Source organism: Lissotriton vulgaris, chromosome 8 (assembly GCF_964263255.1).
Source record: "Lissotriton vulgaris chromosome 8, aLisVul1.2, whole genome shotgun sequence".
Taxonomy (NCBI): Eukaryota; Metazoa; Chordata; class Amphibia; order Caudata; family Salamandridae; genus Lissotriton; species Lissotriton vulgaris.
Window position 1 is genome coordinate 1,423,646,533 of NC_141696.1, and position 21,521 is coordinate 1,423,668,053.

The following is a 21,521-nucleotide window of genomic DNA, read 5'->3' on the forward strand; positions in this document are numbered from 1 at the left end:
ATTCATACATTTTTGTGTGAGTAAATCTCAGGATACAAATGCCCCTAGAGCTTGGGAACTCCCAGAATGCATATATTATGCTATACACAAACATTTACTCTCACATTAACATCCTGTAAACAGTCAGAAATGTACTCCTATCTAAGGATAGACCAAATGCCTCTTGAGGCTGAGACTAGAAGGAAACAAGCCTAAAACTCATGAGTGTGCAGGGCAAGCTGCTTCATCATGTGGAAGAATATTTCACCCATGGAAGCAAAAAGAAGAAAAAGTTCCTATGGACAAATGTGTTCATGCAACACTTTTTTCGCAAGCACTGTTGGACATACATCATTCTGAATGCACAAATGCCTTTACAGTAACATGAACAGGAAAACCTATGACTACTGCTGTCAGCCTTTGAGATATCCAAAATGTAGTTAATCTACATCTACACCTAATAGGAGACTCATAAGTGTTATGCTTATTAATTTATTTGTCAATCGTTCTCACAGTCTTTAGACCCACTAAGCAAGGAGTACACATCTGAACACATATTATGGAGAGGATGTGTGAACACCACAACCACTGACAAAGCCTCAGACTGCAGTTTTTGTGATTGTTTATGCTGAAGCAGAAGGTGACCAACCTTCTAAGTTCTAACCTCGCCCCAAAATGAGAAATCGGTGTGTGCCGCATACCTCAGGTTCTTGTAATGCATGCAAAATATTTACAGATCTCATGCTTTAATTGTCGCCGTTTTCTAAAATCCAGTCTATCTAGCATTTATGGCATGGACTATGCACTTTAATGGGTGATTGTTTGCGTTTATAAATACAAGCCTTCTGATAGGCTGCTCATCCCTACAATATTACTTAGAAAACTTGGCTTTGTGCTTCTGAATATTGCTGTGAATTTCGTGTAAAATCTTTTCTGATGCGTATTTCAGAAGAGACGTTGGCGGGAAACCTTTAGTGTGTTTGTTCCCTCTCTGAGTCAGTGGCGGTGTTTGGGAGGCTTGCCCTGTGTATCGGATTCTTATCCTTAAGAGTGCAGGTAAACAGACACCTCAACAAGATCCGTTTGTTTTCCATTTCAGCTTTATGTGCTGAGCCACGGACAATGCATCTACCGTGGGAAGGTTTCTAATCTCGTCCCTTACCTAAGAGACCTTGGCTTGAACTGTCCAACCTATCACAACCCTGCGGATTTTGGTAAGTGATTTGGCAAACGGCCTCCCTAGCTTCTATCATTGTGCCAACTTCTTTCCTGATGCGGATAAGATCTGCTTGTTTTATACCTGCTTTAAGTGCCATAGCTCCTGATGTAAGACAAGAGGTGCAGGTGGGTCATACCGCGCAATACAGCCCTGCTGCGTCACACTAATAAGTATGCCTTGGTAACACTTGTATGCTTGATATGTAATGGTTTGTTAAATATAGGCTACCTACATTGTAGATGCAGCAAGGAGATTCCTCTGAAGAGTCAGGCAGGTGATTTCAAAAGATGGCTATTATTCTAAATATGGCACCAGAATATGATGGACTATATATCGTATGATAAAAATAGTTCACAAAAATATTGCCGCAGGGGAGTAAATAACAGAAAATTTGCACCCAGTGGCATGATATTTATTCAAATGATATTTCATTTCCGATGACCTTTTTGTCAATTAAATTCTGAAATACCCCCATTTTTAAGCATCATGTAAAAGGCACCTGGAGAGTGGTTGGGTGTCCAAGGAGAGATTTAAGTAGCAGAACAAAGGAATATTTGTTTCTGATGTACAAATTGGTTTCAAAGGAGCAACTGGATTATCATATCCAATTATAGGAGTCATCGCTCCAGAATGCTAATGACACGCTCACTGTAGATTTATGCTGTGAAAGCAGGTGCAAAGGCTTAAAGTATGTAAAGAAAGGGAAGAGAAGGAAGAAGCGACATCTGCTAGAACCAATTAAATGCCCGAAATGGCTCACTATAGTACTGATGAAAGGTGTTACTAGGTTATGAGATACCTTTTCAGGGCATACATTCAGTATTAATGAAGGAAATTTCTTCAATGTGATGTAAGTCAGAATAGCAACGACTTAAAGATTGTAAGATATAAATATCATGTCCTAAATATCGTTTACCATAATATCTTCCCATTGAGTGTAGATTTTCCGGTATTAACTTCAATGAGGCGCTATTTTAGTAAATAATCTTTGAGACCAGTGCTTGAAATGGAAAAATAGAAGTGCAGGTACTCTGTACCAGAGTGCCTGTCTGTTTCTGAGAAGTGCCGGTCCTCTCCAATTAAAAGTATTACGTCTCTCTTGAGAAATGCTGGTACAAAATAAAAAAGCGCCGGTACTCCGTACCGGATAGTACCGGCCAATTTAAAGCACAGTTTGGGCCACCATTTTCATATCAGACGATGTTTAGTCTACGCTATTCTGGTAGCACAGCCTTCAGTGATCATATGGTGAATTTGTAAGACTGCTTGCCAAGAAACATGTTGGGAGAAACATTAATTTAGGTAATCGAACTGTAGTGCAAGAGCTATGCACCCTCTACAGTCTCGAGCAAACTAGATGAGGTGGTGGTCTTACCTTTGTTCTGCACCTTAATACCTCTTCTGTTCCTCAGCAATAATGATCCAATAAATAGTTTCCTTACTACATCTGCATACATAGGGTTTTAATGCTATGCTGAGAGCCCTATTTCAATGGCAAAAAAGGCAATTAAGAGAGTTCTTTAATGGCTGGTATAGACCTGCTCAAACATTTTTATGAATGTCTTTTTTGTTTCTAATTTTAGAACCCTCAGGAGGTGGAGTGTTCTAATCGCTATAGAGTCCTTCTGCCCTTGGGTATACAAATTATTAAAGTCCCTCTTCCCGATTATAGGCATTCGCGTGGGACTTGAGCCTATAACTCGGTGAGAGGGCCGTTAGTAACATGTAGAGCCCTTGGCCATGTTCCCTTTTCATATCTTCATATTTTCATATCTTCATATCTAAAGCACTGTACCAGAGCACAGTGTGCAGTGGGTGTCACTCTCAATGAACAGACATTGTCAGTGTGTTTCCTCGATATGGACCTAGTGGGAAGGAAGGGACTCTGCAAAAACGTTTCATTTGTGACTTTCACACTAAAATACATTTGTGATTACTGGGTCGTTAGCACACTCGTTTCCAATAAAATGCTTTATTGGCCCGCACATTTAAACTGGTATCACATTAAATTAAATAAAGCTGTGCCCAGATTCAATAATTAACCCCTGTGATATTGCACCCTTATAGTTATGGTCACCAGTCACCCACAACAACCCAACAAAAACAAAATATACATTTACATATTTTGTGTTGTAGGTTGTGGGAGGGAAGAGGGGTGTTATGGTTACAACGGAGATGAAAACAGACTTTGGAAATTTCAGAGGATTTCATTTTTTATGTAGATCTAAACTTTTTGCAATTTTTTTCTCATTGTTGGTGTAATGTCATCACTGCATCTGATAAATAGTAGTGTTATTTTAATGGATTGTCCCACTGCTGTTACAGTAATCCTTGATGTCCTCAAGCTATTCATTTAAGTTAGTACACATTTCAGTATTAAAGGACTTTAGAAGTTCTTGAATCTTGGTACCAAAGACAGACACTTTTCATCACACATTAGTGCAAATTTCATCACCCTGGGATATGATATCGTGTCTAGTGCTCTCTCTGTGTCATTTGTAGACTCTTTGCGATATGTCGGCCACAAGTTCCTACAACAGGCCTGCCAATCACAAATTTAATATGTAATGCTTTTTAAACAGTTAATCAGCTGACAACTCACACTCCATAAGCATTTTGTGGCTTTTTAGATTTTGCGCCCATGTATGTTTTTACATATTTAAAGATACTTTTCAATCTTAAAATTGCTTGAAATAATTCCGCCACATTTGAAACAGCAAACAGTAAGCATTTCTCTCTGAGTACACATGAACTTTGGTGCCATTAATCTCAGCTGCATTTTTGCAATGCTGTCACAAATAATTAACCTGAGAGGTCACTATGGACGCTTCCAACAGGGGACTCTCCTTAGAATTTTTGAACCCCTTGAACTTTATAAGATTAAATACAAAATCATTCATTTTTTGTGGAATCAGTAATAAAGTTCTCAACTCAGAAATTGCTTTTCCTGTTGACTTAACAGATTTAACTATAACGACAAAGTGACGCCTAAAGCCTATGTTAAGAGGTCTGCTGGCTCTTAGGAAACAAGAGGATAGATGTATGGTGTGGTTGGGGACCATGCACAGTGCTCAAACCACTGTGGTAATAGGAGCTGTGAGAATGAGTCTAAGTTGTGTTCATAGCCCACAGTGTGCATTCATAGTACACTTTGCCGAGTCATGCGCCTTTTGCTGTAGCCTCTTGGGCCAGAGAATTGGATGCTGGGCATGCTTGACTCTTATGCAGTGGTATTTGAGAAAGGATACAACCTGCAGGCCTGTTGCAGGGCACTGGATGTCCTACAACCAAAGCCTCACAGGATTTAGGGCTGGAGCTCAGTTCAGAATATTGTGGAAAGCCCTGCACACACAACCCACTGGATTTGGCTGAAATCTGTGCACTGCAGGATGTAGGGCAAGGGAAATGAGTGCACAGTGTGGAATGATCTACACCGTGAACCAATAGACGTGTTGACTGTTTGTAAAGATTGCTCACACCCTTTATCCAGGGGCTCGAGGATTGGGCATAGCATCAGGCTGTGAGCTCCGATGGGTAAGGGGAATGAAAAGCTCACACCCTGCAGATGTGTAGGCTAGCTCCAGGATGTGGACACATGCTATATTTTGCAACACTTAGAGCCCTCTGGGGTCTGAGGGCATGGGGACATGGTGCAAAGCATGGATGAAAGCAGTGCCCACAGTCCCAGAGTCTTTAGAGCATCGCTGAGTGCTGCTCAATGTGCGTCTAGGACAGAGGGGTTGGGCGCTGGTCATGGAGAGCAGCCACAACTTGCACCCAGATCCCTGCTTTCCAGTTGAGGAGGGAAATTGGAAATAATGTGTGCACTTTGGCTTAGGCAGGAGATAAGTCACTACTGCTTACTAGCTGGGCCTGCAGGCCCATAACCAGAGGCAGTGGGCAGATGCCATAGCATACTATAAGAGGATCAAAGTAATTGTTAAAGCTAAGTTTGATTCATTGTCTGAACCCCTAACCAATGTGTGTTATACAAAACATGCAAATTGCCCACAAACCCTCAGGTGAAAGGGTGCAACAGTTACAATCCAAATTATAAATGTTTTCATCATTTGCCATTTATGGTGAGTTACGCCACCATAGGCTGCTGCTGGCCTCACGTCTTACATGGAAATGACATCACAAATCACACTGATAACAGTACTGGTAACACCACACATCACATCACTGTTTATTGTGCTTTTAAACATCTGCCTATTTGTAGTGTAAACACAACATTGGTTTGTAAGATTACTATCCTAAGTAGGCAATGGGCCGCTTGACCTGAGTGCTGGTCTCAGTCAAAGACCAGGCTCAGTGCTCAGACTTCACTGGGCATTGGAACTGGCCATGCTCCCCATTTTCTTGGGGAAGACATACTGAGTGCAGGGTCCACTTTTACTACCAGAATGTTTTGGACATAGCCAAAAGTTGAGCCTAGTGGACCATGGTGAAGGGGTGTTGACAGTGTCTGGCCAAAGGCCAACCATGTTCACAGAGCCTGATATGAAGAGCTGCAGTTTGAGCCCAGTAAGGAGGTTGTCCATCGTTTGTTATTTGTGATGCCATAGGTGGTCTTCATGTGACAGCTCATGTGCAATGCATTGTGAGGATTATGCTTTAGTATCTCATCACAGCTGTCAAGTATGAATGGAACCGTACATTCCCTCAAACTGATATTTGTAGAGAAATTTCATGTTTCTGTATAGTACTCCTGCACGCACACAAACACGCACACACACTGTCACAAACAGTTAAAAAGGAACACTATCCAAAATACAGGCACATGTATATAAAATTGACATGCTCACATACACACAGAGCAAACACTATCACATATGTATAATATGCACTTAGGTATCTATATATTTATTACTTTACTCCTACTGTAAAAGAAAAACAACTTTAACTCCTCAATGCACTACCCTATATTTCACCCTATACCTCTCTCAATATATCCTATACCTCCACTCTCTGACACATCCCAGCATCATTCTACTACTATGATTTCCAAAATAACCAACCCTTTCTAGACTCTTCCCTCCTCTATCCCTCCTTGGATCACCCCAAACCTCATTTTAATAATATGATCTCCCAAACACCCTTCTAAATTCTTTCCTCACCTATCCCTCCTTTGACTCATCTCAAACCTTATATTACTACAATAATCGCCGAAATCCATTTCTAGAGATGCTTCTCTCCTCCATGTCTCCTTATACTCATTCCAAACCTCATCTTACTGCTATAGTCTTCGAATAAACACTTTCTAAACTCTTCAAGACTCTGTCCTTCAATTATTATTTTCAATCCACTAACAGACTCACGTGTCCAGTGCTCAAATTAACTCAAATTTCACTATACTAATCCACCACTAATCCTTTTTGGGTCCCGGAGTAGCGTGCTACTCACAGATAGCTCTTCCGGGCCTTGTCAGGGGTAGTAAACGCGATATAATTACAATTACAATACAATATCCAGGCATTGTGAACAATTTCTATCTCTTTCTTTCTCGTTGTCTCTACCTCTCTTTCTCTCACACTCTCTCTCGTTCTCTCACACACACATGCTCATACACACACTAAGACATATATGTTCATACACTCACACACACAATTAAAAAGGTAAACAATTTCTATCTATATATCTCAGCTACATGCCCGTCTACTTACCTAATCTTGAACTATGAGGCGCCAGGGCAGGTAAACATTCTGTTTTCCAATTTAAAGAATAATGTTCTGAGAAACTGTACATCTTATACATGGGGACACAGTTACGGTATTGACATGGAAGGGGTATAAGGCATGTCATTTCCGGCTCTTGAGTTTGAACATTGAACTGCACAGTGCCACAGCCTTGGAATATAAGCAATAAATGAGACGTTCTGTAGATGTGAGCTGTGTGTTTTTCAACCTAATGCTCTTCTATTCCCAATGCCTGGTGCACAGTGGCTGGTTTGCCTGTAGTTTTTAAAGTTATGAGTGTGCCATGTAGCTAGACCTGTAACTCTTCTTCCGGTCTCCTTCTCCACAGTGATGGAAGTCGCAGCAGGCGAATACGGAGACCAGAACACTCGGCTGGTGAGAGCAGTCCAGGACAAGATGTGCGACATAGACTACACGAGAGATCTTGCCGGGGACAATGAATTAAACCCATTCCTGTGGCACAGACCCTCGGATGAGGTAAATATGAAACTGTTCCCAGGGTTGTTGACATTTGTGGCACAGATGCTGACATGAACATCTACCTAGTATGAGTCTTTGGATATATAGAAGACACTATGCTGTGGAGCTAGCTCTTTCATACATATTTATGACCCTGTTGGAAGAATCTGACTTTGAGAAGCACAAGTGAGGTGGAGAACTATGGACCAGTGCACTTTCTTGCTTTGGTGTGGACAGATGGCCACTGTCCCTTAAGGCTAGAGGTCTCCCTTTCACAGATGGCTACAGTCCCTTAAGGCTAGGGGCCTCCCTTCCACAGATGGCTGCAGTTTCTTATAGCTAGGTGCCTCCCTTCCACAGATGGCTGAAGTCTCCTATAGCTAGGTGCCTCCCTTCCACAGATGGCCACAGTCCCTTATAGCTGGGTACCTCCCTTCCACAGATGGCCGCAGTCCATTATAGCTGGGTTCCTCCCTTCCACAGTCCCTTAAGGCTAGGGGCCTCCTTTACACGGATTGCTACATTCCCTTAAGGCTAGGTGCCTCCCTTCCACAGATGACCGTTGTCCCTTAAGGCTAGGGGCCTCCCTTCCACAGATGACCGTTGTCCCTTAAGGCTAGGGGCCTCCCTTCCACAGATGACCGTTGTCCCTTAAGGCTAGGGGCCTTCCTTCCACAGATGGCTGCAGTCCCTTATAGCTAGGTGCCTCCCTTCCACAGGTGGCCACAGTCCCTTAAGTTGAGGTGCTTCCATTCCACAGATGGCCCATTTTGTAATAACCTGATATACTCCTGTGGGGGCGTCGTCTGTTGTCATCGCAGGGTGTGCTTTCCCATTTGCATTTCTCTTTCACTTCTGTATGCTGTATGAGTTTTTACTGAGAGCCCTGTTGTTGGCATCTTTGGTGTACGGTAACTTGTCCACTCCCTTCTTGCTTCGGATGAGGCTCATGATTGTACTAAATCAGCTGATGGCAAAAACCACAGCAAAAGTCCTTTCCTACTTTCTCTTTTATGGATTCGAATAGGAGTAATATGGGCAGATTCCTCACCACTGGGGTGTGTATGTGTGTGCACATGTGTGTGTGTGCATGTAAATGTGTGTGTGTGCCTGTTTGATTGTGTGTGTTAGACCTGTTAGCCCTTTGGGTGGTCCCTCCTATCTTTTGTCTTTTTTTCTTTTTCTCCCCTTCCTGCCTCCTACATTTTATTTCCTCCTTTTCGTCCACCATACTTTTTATTGGTGATGTCCTTAGAGCTCTGGGTGCCTCGTTATTTTTACACCATGACGGGGCACAGGTGTTCTTTTAAAATGGAGGTGGTAGTGAGGTGATCCTTTACAAAATGGTGGCTTCCAACTGCCAAAGAATTTTACCTCAGGAACTTGCCCATAGACTAGTGAGAGGGATCTAGAACCTTCTGGCCCATTCTAGTGACTTGGGTCCAGGGGTATATAAGGTCAGCACCTGGGCATCCATTTTGTGTCATCAGAGAGCTAGCTGGAGTCCAGGCTGAAGCGTCAGGGGAGTGGAACACTTAGGGGGTTGACTTCCTTCAAGGGTTGCGTCCTTTCTGCTGTCATCACCCCCGGCCTTAGACCTGACCCGGTGTAGACACACCTTTATTGAATTCTGGGAACTTCACAGAATAGGAGAAACTGACGCTTTCCCTGAATCAAATTAAGTGACTGCTGGGGCTCGTGCTGAGTCAAGAGTACTACCCCTGATGTCCCTCGGTAAGAAGAGCCGGTCTTTTTCCAACCCTGAGAAACCCCCTTTAGAGAAGGAACCGTGAACCTCTGTCAACCCCCCCGTTTCCTGAACAATCTGAAACCTGAAATCTGTCCTCTTACTTGCGCTGAGGAGCGCTGTTCGAGAGACACTCCCCCCCCCCCCCTCCTTCCAGGGACGGGACTTCTGTGGACCTGTTGAGCGGCATCGGAGTTGGAGGTGCCCAGGTGGGAGTTGCGCCCCTTTTCATATAGGGAGGAGACGGTGTGAGAGGTGCAGCGGGAGCCGCTGCTGACTAGCTCCAAGGCGGCCGCATAGCTCCGAGGCGTCTCCCTCCCGCGCAGGCCCAGCAGGGATCTTGTCAGCGTTTCACAGGGGCGGCGCCGCAGAACCGCCACTTCCCTCCCGCGCCCAGTGAAGCGAGGCTTTTACCCGAGAGGCGGAGGTAGTGTCTTGGGGGAGTGATCGTGCTGAGGACAAGTCCGCTGGAAGGTGAAGCGGTAGCGTCTTCCCTCCCGCGCAGGCCCAGAGAGTAAGTCGGCCTGGCTGGGGAGAGAGCGGACGCTAAGAGAAGAGTCTACCTGTGGTGAGGTGACGACTCCCGCTGCACGGGTTGGCTGAATCAGGACAAACATCAATTCTGCCATAAGTAAGCCGGGTTCTGGGAGCTGGGGAAGACATCAAAACGGAGGCATCGCCACAGGGTATAATAAAGGAACTATTTCCTGGAAACCTGAAGGGAACTGACAAATAGGCCAGGGGAGCCTGTACTGGAAAGACTAACATTCTGGAACTGGCGAGCTACCATTAATAGCACAATTGCTGGCTCATTACTCGAGTAAACTGGTAGCCAGAACACCACGGGTGATCTACTTAAACGCCTGATCTTCATGGAATTTAATGCCTGTTCTTATCTGCTTGGGGATAAACCAACCTGATATTTGTGAATGCATTCTCTGAACTTATTATAAGGGAAGTGTCAAATGCTTTCCAAGGTTTAAGATTGTGCACTTTTGCTTTTCTGAAGTGAGGGGGGTGTGTTCTTACTGCTAACTTGAAATTCAAGCCGCAAAAGTACTGACTGAAATATAGCGCATTGGAGGGGATTACTGAATTCTTGCCAATAAATAATAAGGTTCTAAAACCAAAGGTAATGATGAATTTATAAGGATACTGGAAATCAAATGTGGAAATGCTTGCTATATGTAAACAACCCCTGGTTGACGGAGTAAGACCATTCAAAGAATTTTTATAAAGTATTCCGTATTTTTCTAATCTGGTGTAGTATCATTTTTAGTGGATGGGGGCTGGATTGCTGTGTGGAGTGTGACACAAACATAACACCATTGCCTTTGAGAATAGACCTTCCTACTCTGTGCCAGGCTACCCTATGTGGACTGGTAACCCCAGGTCCAACAGTGTGTATATATGTGTGCGCGTGTGTGTCAATGTGTGTCCACTCCGTGGGGCCTCTGATGTCTTGGTGGCTGTATCAAGAGCATGTTTGTGTATCCCTCTTCACCAGCCTTCTTCACTTAAGTACAGTCCTCAGCGGCATGACTGCAGCTGTGGGAACAGCTGTCTATGAACGTGTAACTGTCAAGATGGCCCTGTGAGTTAGTTACTCATTGCTTGCGTCTTTATCTAATGAATGGTGCGTGAAATTTAAATGGTGCTCTTTGCAAAAATGGGTGACTATTCTTTACTTCACCAAGGTGAAATTAAGCACCCCCCAGCTGTAGTCCTCTGCTGCTGGTAGGAAAGGACTCCGGCTCCTGGCAATTGGTTATCCAGCTGAGATTTCTCCTTCTACCACTCAGACTTTCCTTATCGCTGAGTGACAGTGTGGAAAAGGTGCAATAGCTACCACTTGGCATGCGAGCACTAGTGCCCACCCGCGAGAAGTGCTGCCCTCTATTGCCCTCTATGGGGAATGATGGTACATGGGCCATTGATGGAGGTCCTATCTTGGCCCAGAGAGTCCATAGAAATGATTTGCCACAGCCGTTCAAAGCTTCATTTTATGTTAATTTTTTGTTCTATTTAAATTTCACCATATCCATGCAGATATTTATCTTTTGGCTTCTGAATTGCTACACTTCTTTAAGTGACCTGGAGTTAACAGGTTCAAGTTCAAGGTGGACTAGCTCAGCCAGTCAGTCTGTGGATATATTAGGACCTTTAAATTAGTTAATGGTTACTCTTGTCATATAAAGCGCTAGAGAATAGCAAATAGCAATCCCAATATATAAACAAGTTAATGTTCTCAGTAGAAGGTTATATTTTACACGCTGGTATCTAAATAGGTGGTGAGAACAAAAAATGAATGGATGAAGTAAGATGCCACTGGGCTAGTCATGAGCCCTCGTTGAAATAGTCTGTGTCTGTAGGTTGGTCTGTAACATTACTCTATGCCAATGACAGTGAACTCTTGCTTGCCCCTTTCAGGATTCCTCACCCGAAGGTTGCCATAGCTTTTCGGCCAGCTGCCTCACCCAGTTCTGCATCCTGTTTAAGCGGACATGCCTCAGCATCATGAGAGACTCAGTAAGTATGCCAGATATGGACTTTGAATCTGCAAGCCACACTGTATTTTATATTACATATGACTGCTGTGAAGTCTAGTGGTTATCAACAGTCAGAATGATGTTTGCAAGTACAAAATGAGCAGAGAAACCTGCAGTTGTCAATTGATAAACAAATGCAAATATTTAAATCTGAACTCAGGTGACGCACCCTTCTGGAAAATCATAGATTTCCTTTTGGAGGAATAAACTTACTTTGATACTCTAAACAGCCTAAAGTGTCATTTGCACTCTATTTATTTATTGGTATAGCTCTAACATGCCATTGTCCAGGTGGTTAGAGTTCGTGAGAATAATAGCTATTAGCCCTTAGTCAGGCAGGGTGTTTTACATTAGGCTTAAAGGTAAAGGACCTGATTTAGAGTTTGGGGGAGAAGTTACTACGTCACAGATATGTCAGATAGCCCATACACTTTTTTTGCAAGTGCCATAGACTCTAATCACTTGTACTAAGGTGAGCAAGATATGCCATGTTTGTGGTGAAGTAACATGTCCAACAGACACTAAATTAGGCTCATCATTGGTAGATTCATGCACACCATTCTTTTGTTAACAGTTACAGTGCCAGGAAGGGGACATAAGATGAGTGGGATGTGGTCAGCAGGTGGTAGGAGATCATTGTTACCAATGTTTGTCCAGCGGCAGCTGAAAATGTACCTGCGGAAAAATGTGAAGGATGTGATAATTGACTCAAAACTTCTGATACCTGTGTAAACACTTAACTGTGCAGCAACTAGAATTAAGCGGGCCACTCATAACAAGGCCCTTAATGTATGATAGAGCAGAACCCAAAATCCTACTCTGTGAGTCTCACTATGAGTGCTGTGGAAAGATCACTGATATTTTCCTGTCTTGGAATAACAATTGTTGTAGTTACCTGGAGTCCCAGTAACTAACGGGGTATTGAAATAGGATAAGGGTTGGGCGGAGTTCACGGAAAAGTGACAAAAAAACTCAGCGGAGTTCCGCAAGTGGCAGAGTGTAGCACACCTGACCCTTGAGTAGAAATTCTACCCGAGCGGCAGGTCGCACTCGCCAACTTACCGTTGGCGAGTGTTAGCGGGGAAAAAACTCTGCTGCACCACGCGGAGCAGAGTTTTCTGCACTCCACGATCTCCACCCAGGGCTAAATAGAACTACATGCTTTTGGGGCACAACACACATTAGTAGTTGGTTCCATGCTAATTCTTTGTTACAAATAGATATTGCAGCTACTTTCAGCAATTTGTAATTCCATTAGTGCTAGTAAATCCTGTTACCGGCCACATCAGGATTACTGGCAGGGCTTGTAATAAGGCTCTAACAGCTTTAAGGTCATGCTGCATGGTTGATAACATTTAACAGTTATTGACATATTAATTGTGGCTTAACTACAGTTCTCCTTTTGTCTCTTTTGGAAAGATAAAAGATTGAGTTTGCCATGATTTCAAACTCTGTTTGTCCACTAGAAAAGGATTGGGCCCAAATTATAACTTTGCTGATCAGTTTGTGTAAAGAGGAAAACGTTTCCAGTTGTGAAGTTTATGGGGGACAGTTTTGCTAAGGAAAAATGTAGGTTTACCATTTTAAGTAGCGGATTGATTTACCTGCTATTTATTGTTTATATTTCCCCCAATTCTGTGAAGTTCATGACATTTTCAAGCTTTTAAAGCTTAAAAAAAGTTCACAAACTTAAAATAGACAAGGGACCACAACATCACCCAGTCCTCTGTTAAGTTGATGGTTAGACTATTCATAATCTTTACAGATTGCCCATTATTATTTAAAGCATATTCCGCTCTAGTCTAATTCAGAAGGGAAAAATTACCTTTCTGAGAATTTGAAGAGTAGCTTGGATGTCCTTTTATTGGGTATGAGGCCCTTGGATACGTTCTGCAGATGGCATTTTTCTGCAAATGTCAGCCAAAAGTCTGTCTTGCCCCAGTCAAATAAAACCAAATGCCTGCAGAATAGAGTCTGTCTTCTGATTTCTTTTATAGGAAATTTGATGACACTGCACAGTTCTCCTTGACATGGTTCTGTAAAGTAGCTGTTTCCATATGCTCTTTGCGAATCCATCTTCCAAATCACGTGACTCCATAGTAATCCACAGTGGTTTAGCTTGCATCAACATTTACTTTGTGGGAAACATTTTTCTCACTGTCGATATATACAAATTGAGTGTTACTTCAGATGTATTTGATTAGTGTGACCAAGCATTTACAAAAGACTCAACTTTAACACCGGGGTGCAGACCTATCGGCTTTGCCAAGTCTTTTTTGGTATCACCATTGTTTGAGCCCACAAAACAAATCCAAGTTGTCCACCCTATGTGCACACTATGTGCACACGTAGGATGGCCACCTTGGCGTCGTTTTTCATAAAGCTAAAGAAAATGCATTTCAAGATGGCCGCCATTTGAGCACATACACTGGCGGCCATCTTTAAATTATTGAAAAACATTTAAATGTGGCCAGCTGCCGATTGGTTTTTTTTCTCCATATTATTTGTTACAAATTCACTTATTACAATTTAAAAAATGCATTAACAGTTTTTCACTATAAATTAATGCTATTGCATTTTATATACTCACAATCATTATCATGGACTATAAGAAACTGTAGATTTTCTGCTCATAGCAAATCCATGACCTCCGCTATGGTAGTCTAGGTATCATCGTCAAAGTGTGTTCTAGCGCCTGAGAGGGAGTGTGATTGCCTTTCATTTATGCCTTTTTAGGTCTTGACCCATTTACGCATTTCTTCTCACATCGGGATCGGGCTGTTGATTGGCCTGCTGTACTTGGGGATCGGTAATGAAGCTAAGAAAGTCCTCAGCAACTCAGGCTTCCTCTTCTTCTCAATGCTGTTCCTCATGTTTGCAGCTCTCATGCCTACTGTTCTGACGTGTAAGTAATAGCGACAGCTTGCATCCTAAAGAGAGTGTAAGTAATAGCAACTGCTTGCAACCTAAAGAGAGCATGGTTATACAAAGAGGCAAAATTCACTCTGGTAAATAATTGATGGCTTAGGGAAGCAGACATTTGCATTGTAAATGCAGGCCGATCTTCTGCTTGTTTATTATTTAACATTTGTAAAGAACTCTAGTGTGGCTCATTCAGTATGTGAGATATGACACTCTGCTTCACAGTTTGAAGATATCACTTGTATTTTCTTTTATAGCTGGATTTAGAGATGACCACTGGTTTCATTTGCACTGGGAGAAGATAGAGATGATTACAGTATTGTAGAAGTGAGGGCTGTAGAACAGATTTTAGAGCTGATGTAGCAGCTTCTTATTAGTGAGAACCTAAAACAATGTGAATCCAAGGAAATCTACTGAACTACAAACAAATAATTAAAGACTATAGACTAAACATCCACAGAGGCTCCAATGGAAGAGATTTGTCTTCAAAAAGTGTATAATATTAGAAAAAGAATTTCATTTTGTTGTAAATGAGATCCGGGTCTTAGGTAAAAAAAAACAGAAAATAAAAAGAGACCTAAATAACAGAAAATTCTGTCTTGAAAGTTTTAATACATATTTTTCCTAAGCTTTAGCAATTCGAATGCAGAGGGTTTTAGGGAATTCCCAGCAGTGTATTGTTTGTGTTCTGGTGCACCATAGATGATAATTTCCATATCTCATTGAGTGCATCCCCAGCAGACACTGGATTCTATATTGTTAGAATAGTGGAGTATCATTGTCCTGACTGCGCCACGTGCAAAAAGTATTTTGAGGTGTTTTCATACCATCCTCCTATCATCACGATGAGACGATTATCTGATATTTGAGTTTTCTTTTTCCTCTTTTTCATAGTTCCTCTTGAGATGGGAGTATTTCTTAGAGAGCATCTGAACTACTGGTACAGTTTGAAGGCCTACTATCTGGCAAAAACTATGGCGGATGTCCCGTTCCAGGTAACTGGCCTGACAATCCTTTGGCACATTAAGTATTTATTCATCACCAATCTGGTTTCCTAATAATGTAAGATTAACAGAATTGAAGCATCAGTAAATGTACTACATTTGATTGCTATCAACATATGCAGTTACTTGTCATTTCAGGAGATTATTACAAATAAATTGAAGGATTCTTTAGTGCTATTTTACTTCGTATATTAAAGCAGTTAGTAGGCAGAGTATAGAAAAGATGTCATAGCAGCATGTATCTGTAGGCTAGACAGAAAATATGCCACTGCTTGAGTTGGTAATAATGTTCATAAGCAAGAAGTCCTGAAGAGTGCTGACTTTGATTCATCTGCCAGCCGTATTATACAAACTTTGTTTGATGATCTGGCCCAATGCCAACCTCAACAATGAACCAAAAATGTATGCATTCACAGTGATTTTCAGTGATTCCCAAGCTGTCGAACTCCTTACCCCTTGCCTACTCTCCTTCCGTAAACTCCTGAAAACCTGGCTCTTCCCATAATTTCCATCTCCCCGTCAGCTCACTCACCAGCTCTGGGACGCTTCCGGGCAGCCATGCGCTTTATGAATCCTTTTTTCATTTCATTTCATTTCAGTGTGGGGGTGCTGCCATCAATGTTTTATCACTTAACTTATGGATTATGAAAAATACAACCATCACAAAAAAAAGTGTCACAAATGAGCCACACCCATTCAGCAGGAGAGTTGTTTGTAGCCAATGGTGCATTTTATGGTTAATGGATTCTTTGCCTAAGGCCATGTTCTCTCTTTGATGCCTGTGCCTCCAGCTGCCACATTTTGAGCTTCACAGTGTGCTTGATCCCATGATTTCACAGAAGATCCTACAGACAGGTGCAGTGAGCAATAGAAATAAATAAAGCGGGGTGCATAACAGCTTCTTTATGGGATTTTTGTAGCGAGAAAACCGCTAAGTGCTTCTTGGCAGCATTCATACTGCTCATCACCAGATTTGTTAATGCATCTTTAATGTCAAATGTTTATTTATTTATTTTGTGTTTTGTATAGCGCAAACGTGACCCGTTAGGGTATCAGAGCGGCTTACAGCATTAGCAAGTTATTTACAAGATTTAGCAAAATAAAGTTAGAGAAAAATTGGAGCATGCAAACATGAGAAAACAGTGAAGGGAAAAACAGGCTATACACAGGGAGTAGGGGTGGCGATCAAGAGTACAGTTGGGGAGATAGCAAGAGGACGTTGGCAGGAGCAGAGGAAGACTGCACAGCACCAGCCTTTGCCCTTAAAGGGACAGTGAGGTGGAAAAGAAAGCAGAGTGGTAAGCAACGTCACTGAAAAAGGAATCATGTGGTTTACATATATGGGAGCAGAGTCTGCAACCCTGGAAGAGTTCAAGTACAAGGCATTAACAAAACGCTGGGCTGCTGAAACTGTAGAAGCACTGAGAGAGTTTAGGGTAGGAATTTGTCCAATAGAAAAGTCTTCACTTCCTTTCTGAAACTAAAAATTCAAGCTTGCTATTGTGAACCCAATGATAAAGAAGAAAAATGCTGATACAGCTGTTGAAACTAAAGACAGACAAATCTGACTGTCATCATTGGCAATGTGAATAGATTGTCACTTTGCAAGTCTCTCCAGATCTTGAAATTTACAATGGCCTCAGTAACTGCTGGCCACGTGGAAGTACCCAAACCATATTAATGAATTTTAGGGAGGATCTGCTCAAGAGCTTGGATTTGAACCTGGACTGTGACTTGATCCTCCTTGATTGCTCCTAAACTCTTGATATAGGGGATTACTACATTTGCATCCTTTGGAATGAAGAGTAGACCGCTGCAGTGGTTTATGTCTTCTTCGAATCAAATTAGACACAGCAGTGAAAGTTTGTCTCTTTTATTCCAGAAAATACAGAGATTTCCCTAGGCATGCTACAAGGATCTTCCTTATTTTCCCTTCTAACACCTTTATGATCTTTAGTAGTCTCATTTAGAGGTGCAATATAGGTTATCAGATGTACGCCACTCATACCTGTGTCTACTTTTGGATCCCCATGGACATGGTTAATTACAATATTGACAAGTCTTTTGCATATAAAACAACCAATGTGACAACAGTTGCTTTAGATGGGCATAAATCAGCTGCATGCTTTCAGAAATGGGAGCCTCTTGATCTCACCCATCTACCTTTTGACTTAGATGCTTCCTGACCTCACCATGGTCCTCTGACCTCCCAGAAATAAGGTTAAAACCTATTCTCCATTCTATAATGAAAGTACATTTTCTACTTCAGAAGCACCAGTTGATCACCTTTGTCCATGCAATTGATGTTTGTAGCAAGTGAATTCTATAAATTGTGCAAAATTAATGTTCAAGCTTCAAAGGACACAGAACCTCTTGTTTGCTTTTTCTGTAAGGCTCTTTGTGGTATCTTACCGGTGCATCTATTCTTTATTTATGTGAGAAGAAAGACATTCCATAAAGAAAATAAAAAATTAAAAATCTTCCATCAGTAATTACATATATAAGTACAAAGGATAACAGCAATTTCTGTTCATCACATTAATCCATAATAAATAGTTCATCCCATAATCATACATCGTTGAGTTCATCACCGGAAAGGAACAAGCTCCATTAAAGAGTATGTACATGAATATCACACCTACCCAGTTCATCCAGTATGTTGGACTGTACTCCCATCTATTATAAGAAAAACTAACATTCATAAAAAATTAAAATATACACAAATAGGAGCTCATGTGGATTGGCCATTCCCACTCTACCATAGGTTCCCTCGGCAATGAGGCCAAGCAGTCCTTAAATGCTCCTGTCTCAGAAAGATAGTTAAATTAGTTACCGGCAACCAGATGACTGCTCTCCTCCATCTAACCCCTCTGCCTTGCATTGCTATAGATTGTTCTCCAGACAATAGATCAACAATAGTCTTTAGAACTACTGGTGAAAACAAGGGGGTTCCTGATTCAGTCACCCATCTGTAATACAGATACGAGCTGCTGCGATAGCTACAAATATTGTATATACTTCATGTTTGTCATTCAAATATTGAACATCTACCACTAATGACTTGAGCTGTAACACTGGCCTGAGTATTTTGGATTATAATCAGATACTTAAATATTTCCTTCCTGAGTGGAAATAGCTTAATACAGGTATGCAACATGTGAATTAATTCAGCAACTCTACCCGCACATCAAGGACAGCTTCTAAAGTGCTGGCATTATGGCTATGCAAGATTATCCCCATAATGGCCCCTCTGTGGCAATACGGGTTTTTCCAGGTCATGGCACGACAGATCATGAAAGAAGGGCAATAGCTCTATTCGATGTAGCTGACCAGTAGGACCCCTATGTCGATGATCCTGCTTGACACTGAGAAAGCCTTTGAACTGTCTCCTGGGAGCATCTTTAGGATGTTCTTGAGAGGTCAGGGGTAGTGCTGGGCTTTCGGGCTGCCATAGGTACGATGTACTGTATCCCATTGGCAAAACTACAGTCAATGGGCACCGAGTCAGAAGGTTATGAATATCACCAGTGGGACTAGACAGGAGTGCCCATGCTCCCCTTTATTATTTGCACTTTAAATTGCTCCCTGCCTGCAGAAACTTTTAAATAATAGGGCTACAACTCCTATGATGACTAATAGCTTCACTACCAAGATACTAGCATTAGTCGATTTGTGCTGTACAGGAGGAAGCTGCTATCTTTGGGCAAATATCCTTTTACTTCCTAAAAAGGGTCCAACCCCAAATTCTGTGCAACAGTGAAATTGCTTCTTAAGATTCTCGAAAGACTGGCAGCACAGTCTATCTTGGAATTAATATTGCACCTAAAATGGATAACAGTATTTCACTAAATTATGATCCCGGTTTGTGTAAAACCAAGGTTAATTTGATTCTCATTAAATAACCTGCACCTAACATTAATTGGTTGGTGTAATGCTGGTTCTTCCAAAGATTCCAAGTATTTGTTTAGAGTGAATCCTCTGGCAATTAGATAGGAATGACTGAAAAAGTTCAATGGCATCTGGAATAACTTTATTTGGGAATGCAAGAGGAGGAGAAGAGCTCTGAGATATCTGGGATTGCCATGTGATAGAGAGTGCTGGGCTGTACCTAATGTTAAGTATTATTACTGGGCAACAATTCTACAACCATAGAGTGGTTGATTACAGGCACCAGTAGTACGGGTTCTGAAGAAACAAGCAGCCCATTAATTATGAGCTATCCCTGGGTAAAGCTCCTTTCTGAGAATTCTGAAACCTAGCTATTACAAGAAAGTCATGTTCACAACAACTGAGGTGGATCATAAAATATGATCTATCCTGAAGGGTATAATAGACATGCACCGGCATAACTTTTATAGACCTCTTTGATGGTTTCCCCTGTTTCCCTAAGTGTTTGTCGACAAAAACCATCTAGTCTGGGAGAAAGCGGGTATTTGAAAAATAGGAGATATTTATACTGAAGGTCAACTTTGCTCCTTTGAGGATCTGTAGCAGAATTATGGGCTGCCCAAGCATAGTTTTTACAAATATCTGCAAATAAAGGATTTTCTCCATAAACCTGATAAAAGCTTTCTATCTTTAAAGCAGAATGCCATAGTACAGAATATTAAGCTGTCGGGTGGTGGTTAAATCTGGATTTTATATAGCCTGTTTATCAATCTCAATCCAAACATACATAGATTTTCAATTTGAGAAATGGGCTATAAGGTTGACACTACTACTGATAATATTTGTTTTCGATTATCTATAAAGTTGAGAATGGAGACTCCGTTACATGCTAGGCTAAAGAGCCAACATTTGAAAACATTGTTTAAGCTATACTATATCCCTCAGAATGTGTATCTGAGGGAAATGATCTGAGAGCACTTATCCATGTGGGCTCTTCTTTGTCTCCTAATCTTAAATTCTCAGAACTTCCTATTTCTGTCCCAACAAGATATATAAACTAATTCATGGAAAGATCCCTACACTTTCAATGTTCCACCCTTTAAAACTCACGACATCTTTCTCTTTACCAGGAGATTTAGACAAGGAAAATCATGTAAACACTTGAAGATTAACCTTTTTTCATCAACTAAGTTTGTTTCCCCTTATTTCAGACTCCACTTTACCCCCAATCGCATAAAACCCTCCCACTGTCCAGTTAAACTAGCCATTCACATAAACAATAAATGACATCAATATTTTTCCTAAACTGAATGTTTGTCCCCATTTATTATGAATAAAAATGTTTGCATTGTAGACTTTGAGACTATATATTTTTACATGAGACTGGCTTTATTGTCTGTGTAATTGTTATATAAAATGTATTTTGTACATACTGTAAATGTTTTTTGGAAATTAAACATTTGAATGTGTGTCTTCCTTTTTCAGATTATGTTTCCTGTAGCCTACTGCAGTATTGTATACTGGATGACATCCCAGCCTTGTGATGCACTCCGATTTGTCTTATTCTCAGCCCTTGGGACAATGACATCACTAGTGGCGCAGTCTTTGGGACTTCTCATAGGTGCAGCATCTACATCATTGCAGGTACTGGGATCTTAACTTATCAATAACCCTCAAAGTGCTTGCCACTCCAACTTAATTTTAAGAGAAGTGTAATGGATGTGGTGTTATGATTTTGTATTAATGTAACAATGTTATAAATGTTGCTAGTGCCTGACACACTCTTCATCTACTGTTCTTTAAACCGTACATGCGTCTTATTATAGTACGTTTTGACATTTGTATCTAAACCTATTAAAAAATGCACCATTTTTCAAAGCAAAGTAGCAGCATCATATGACAAGAAATAAGACAATTCCCTCACTGTTCAATATTATGGTTGTGTGCCGAAAAAGTGCCACAAACCTTACTCCCTCCAATCAGAGCTCATGCTTAGAAAGATTTTCTGGGAAGGGACTGTATTTGTTTATAACACCTAAAACTGTGGGATGGGTG

General features: G+C 41.5%; 1 protein-coding gene across 1 annotated transcript in view; it reads left to right on the plus strand.

Annotated features, from left to right (window-relative positions):
- The window catches only part of ABCG1 (ATP binding cassette subfamily G member 1), a 134,507-nt gene that overhangs the window by 104,868 nt on the left and 8,118 nt on the right, over positions 1-21,521 (plus strand). The window contains exons 6-11 of the mRNA XM_086936280.1: positions 1,079-1,193; positions 7,226-7,374; positions 11,534-11,632; positions 14,389-14,557; positions 15,469-15,569; positions 20,952-21,110. Coding sequence (XP_086792406.1) covers positions 1,079-1,193; positions 7,226-7,374; positions 11,534-11,632; positions 14,389-14,557; positions 15,469-15,569; positions 20,952-21,110 — 792 coding nt within the window. The remainder of the gene's footprint in view (positions 1-1,078; positions 1,194-7,225; positions 7,375-11,533; positions 11,633-14,388; positions 14,558-15,468; positions 15,570-20,951; positions 21,111-21,521) is intronic.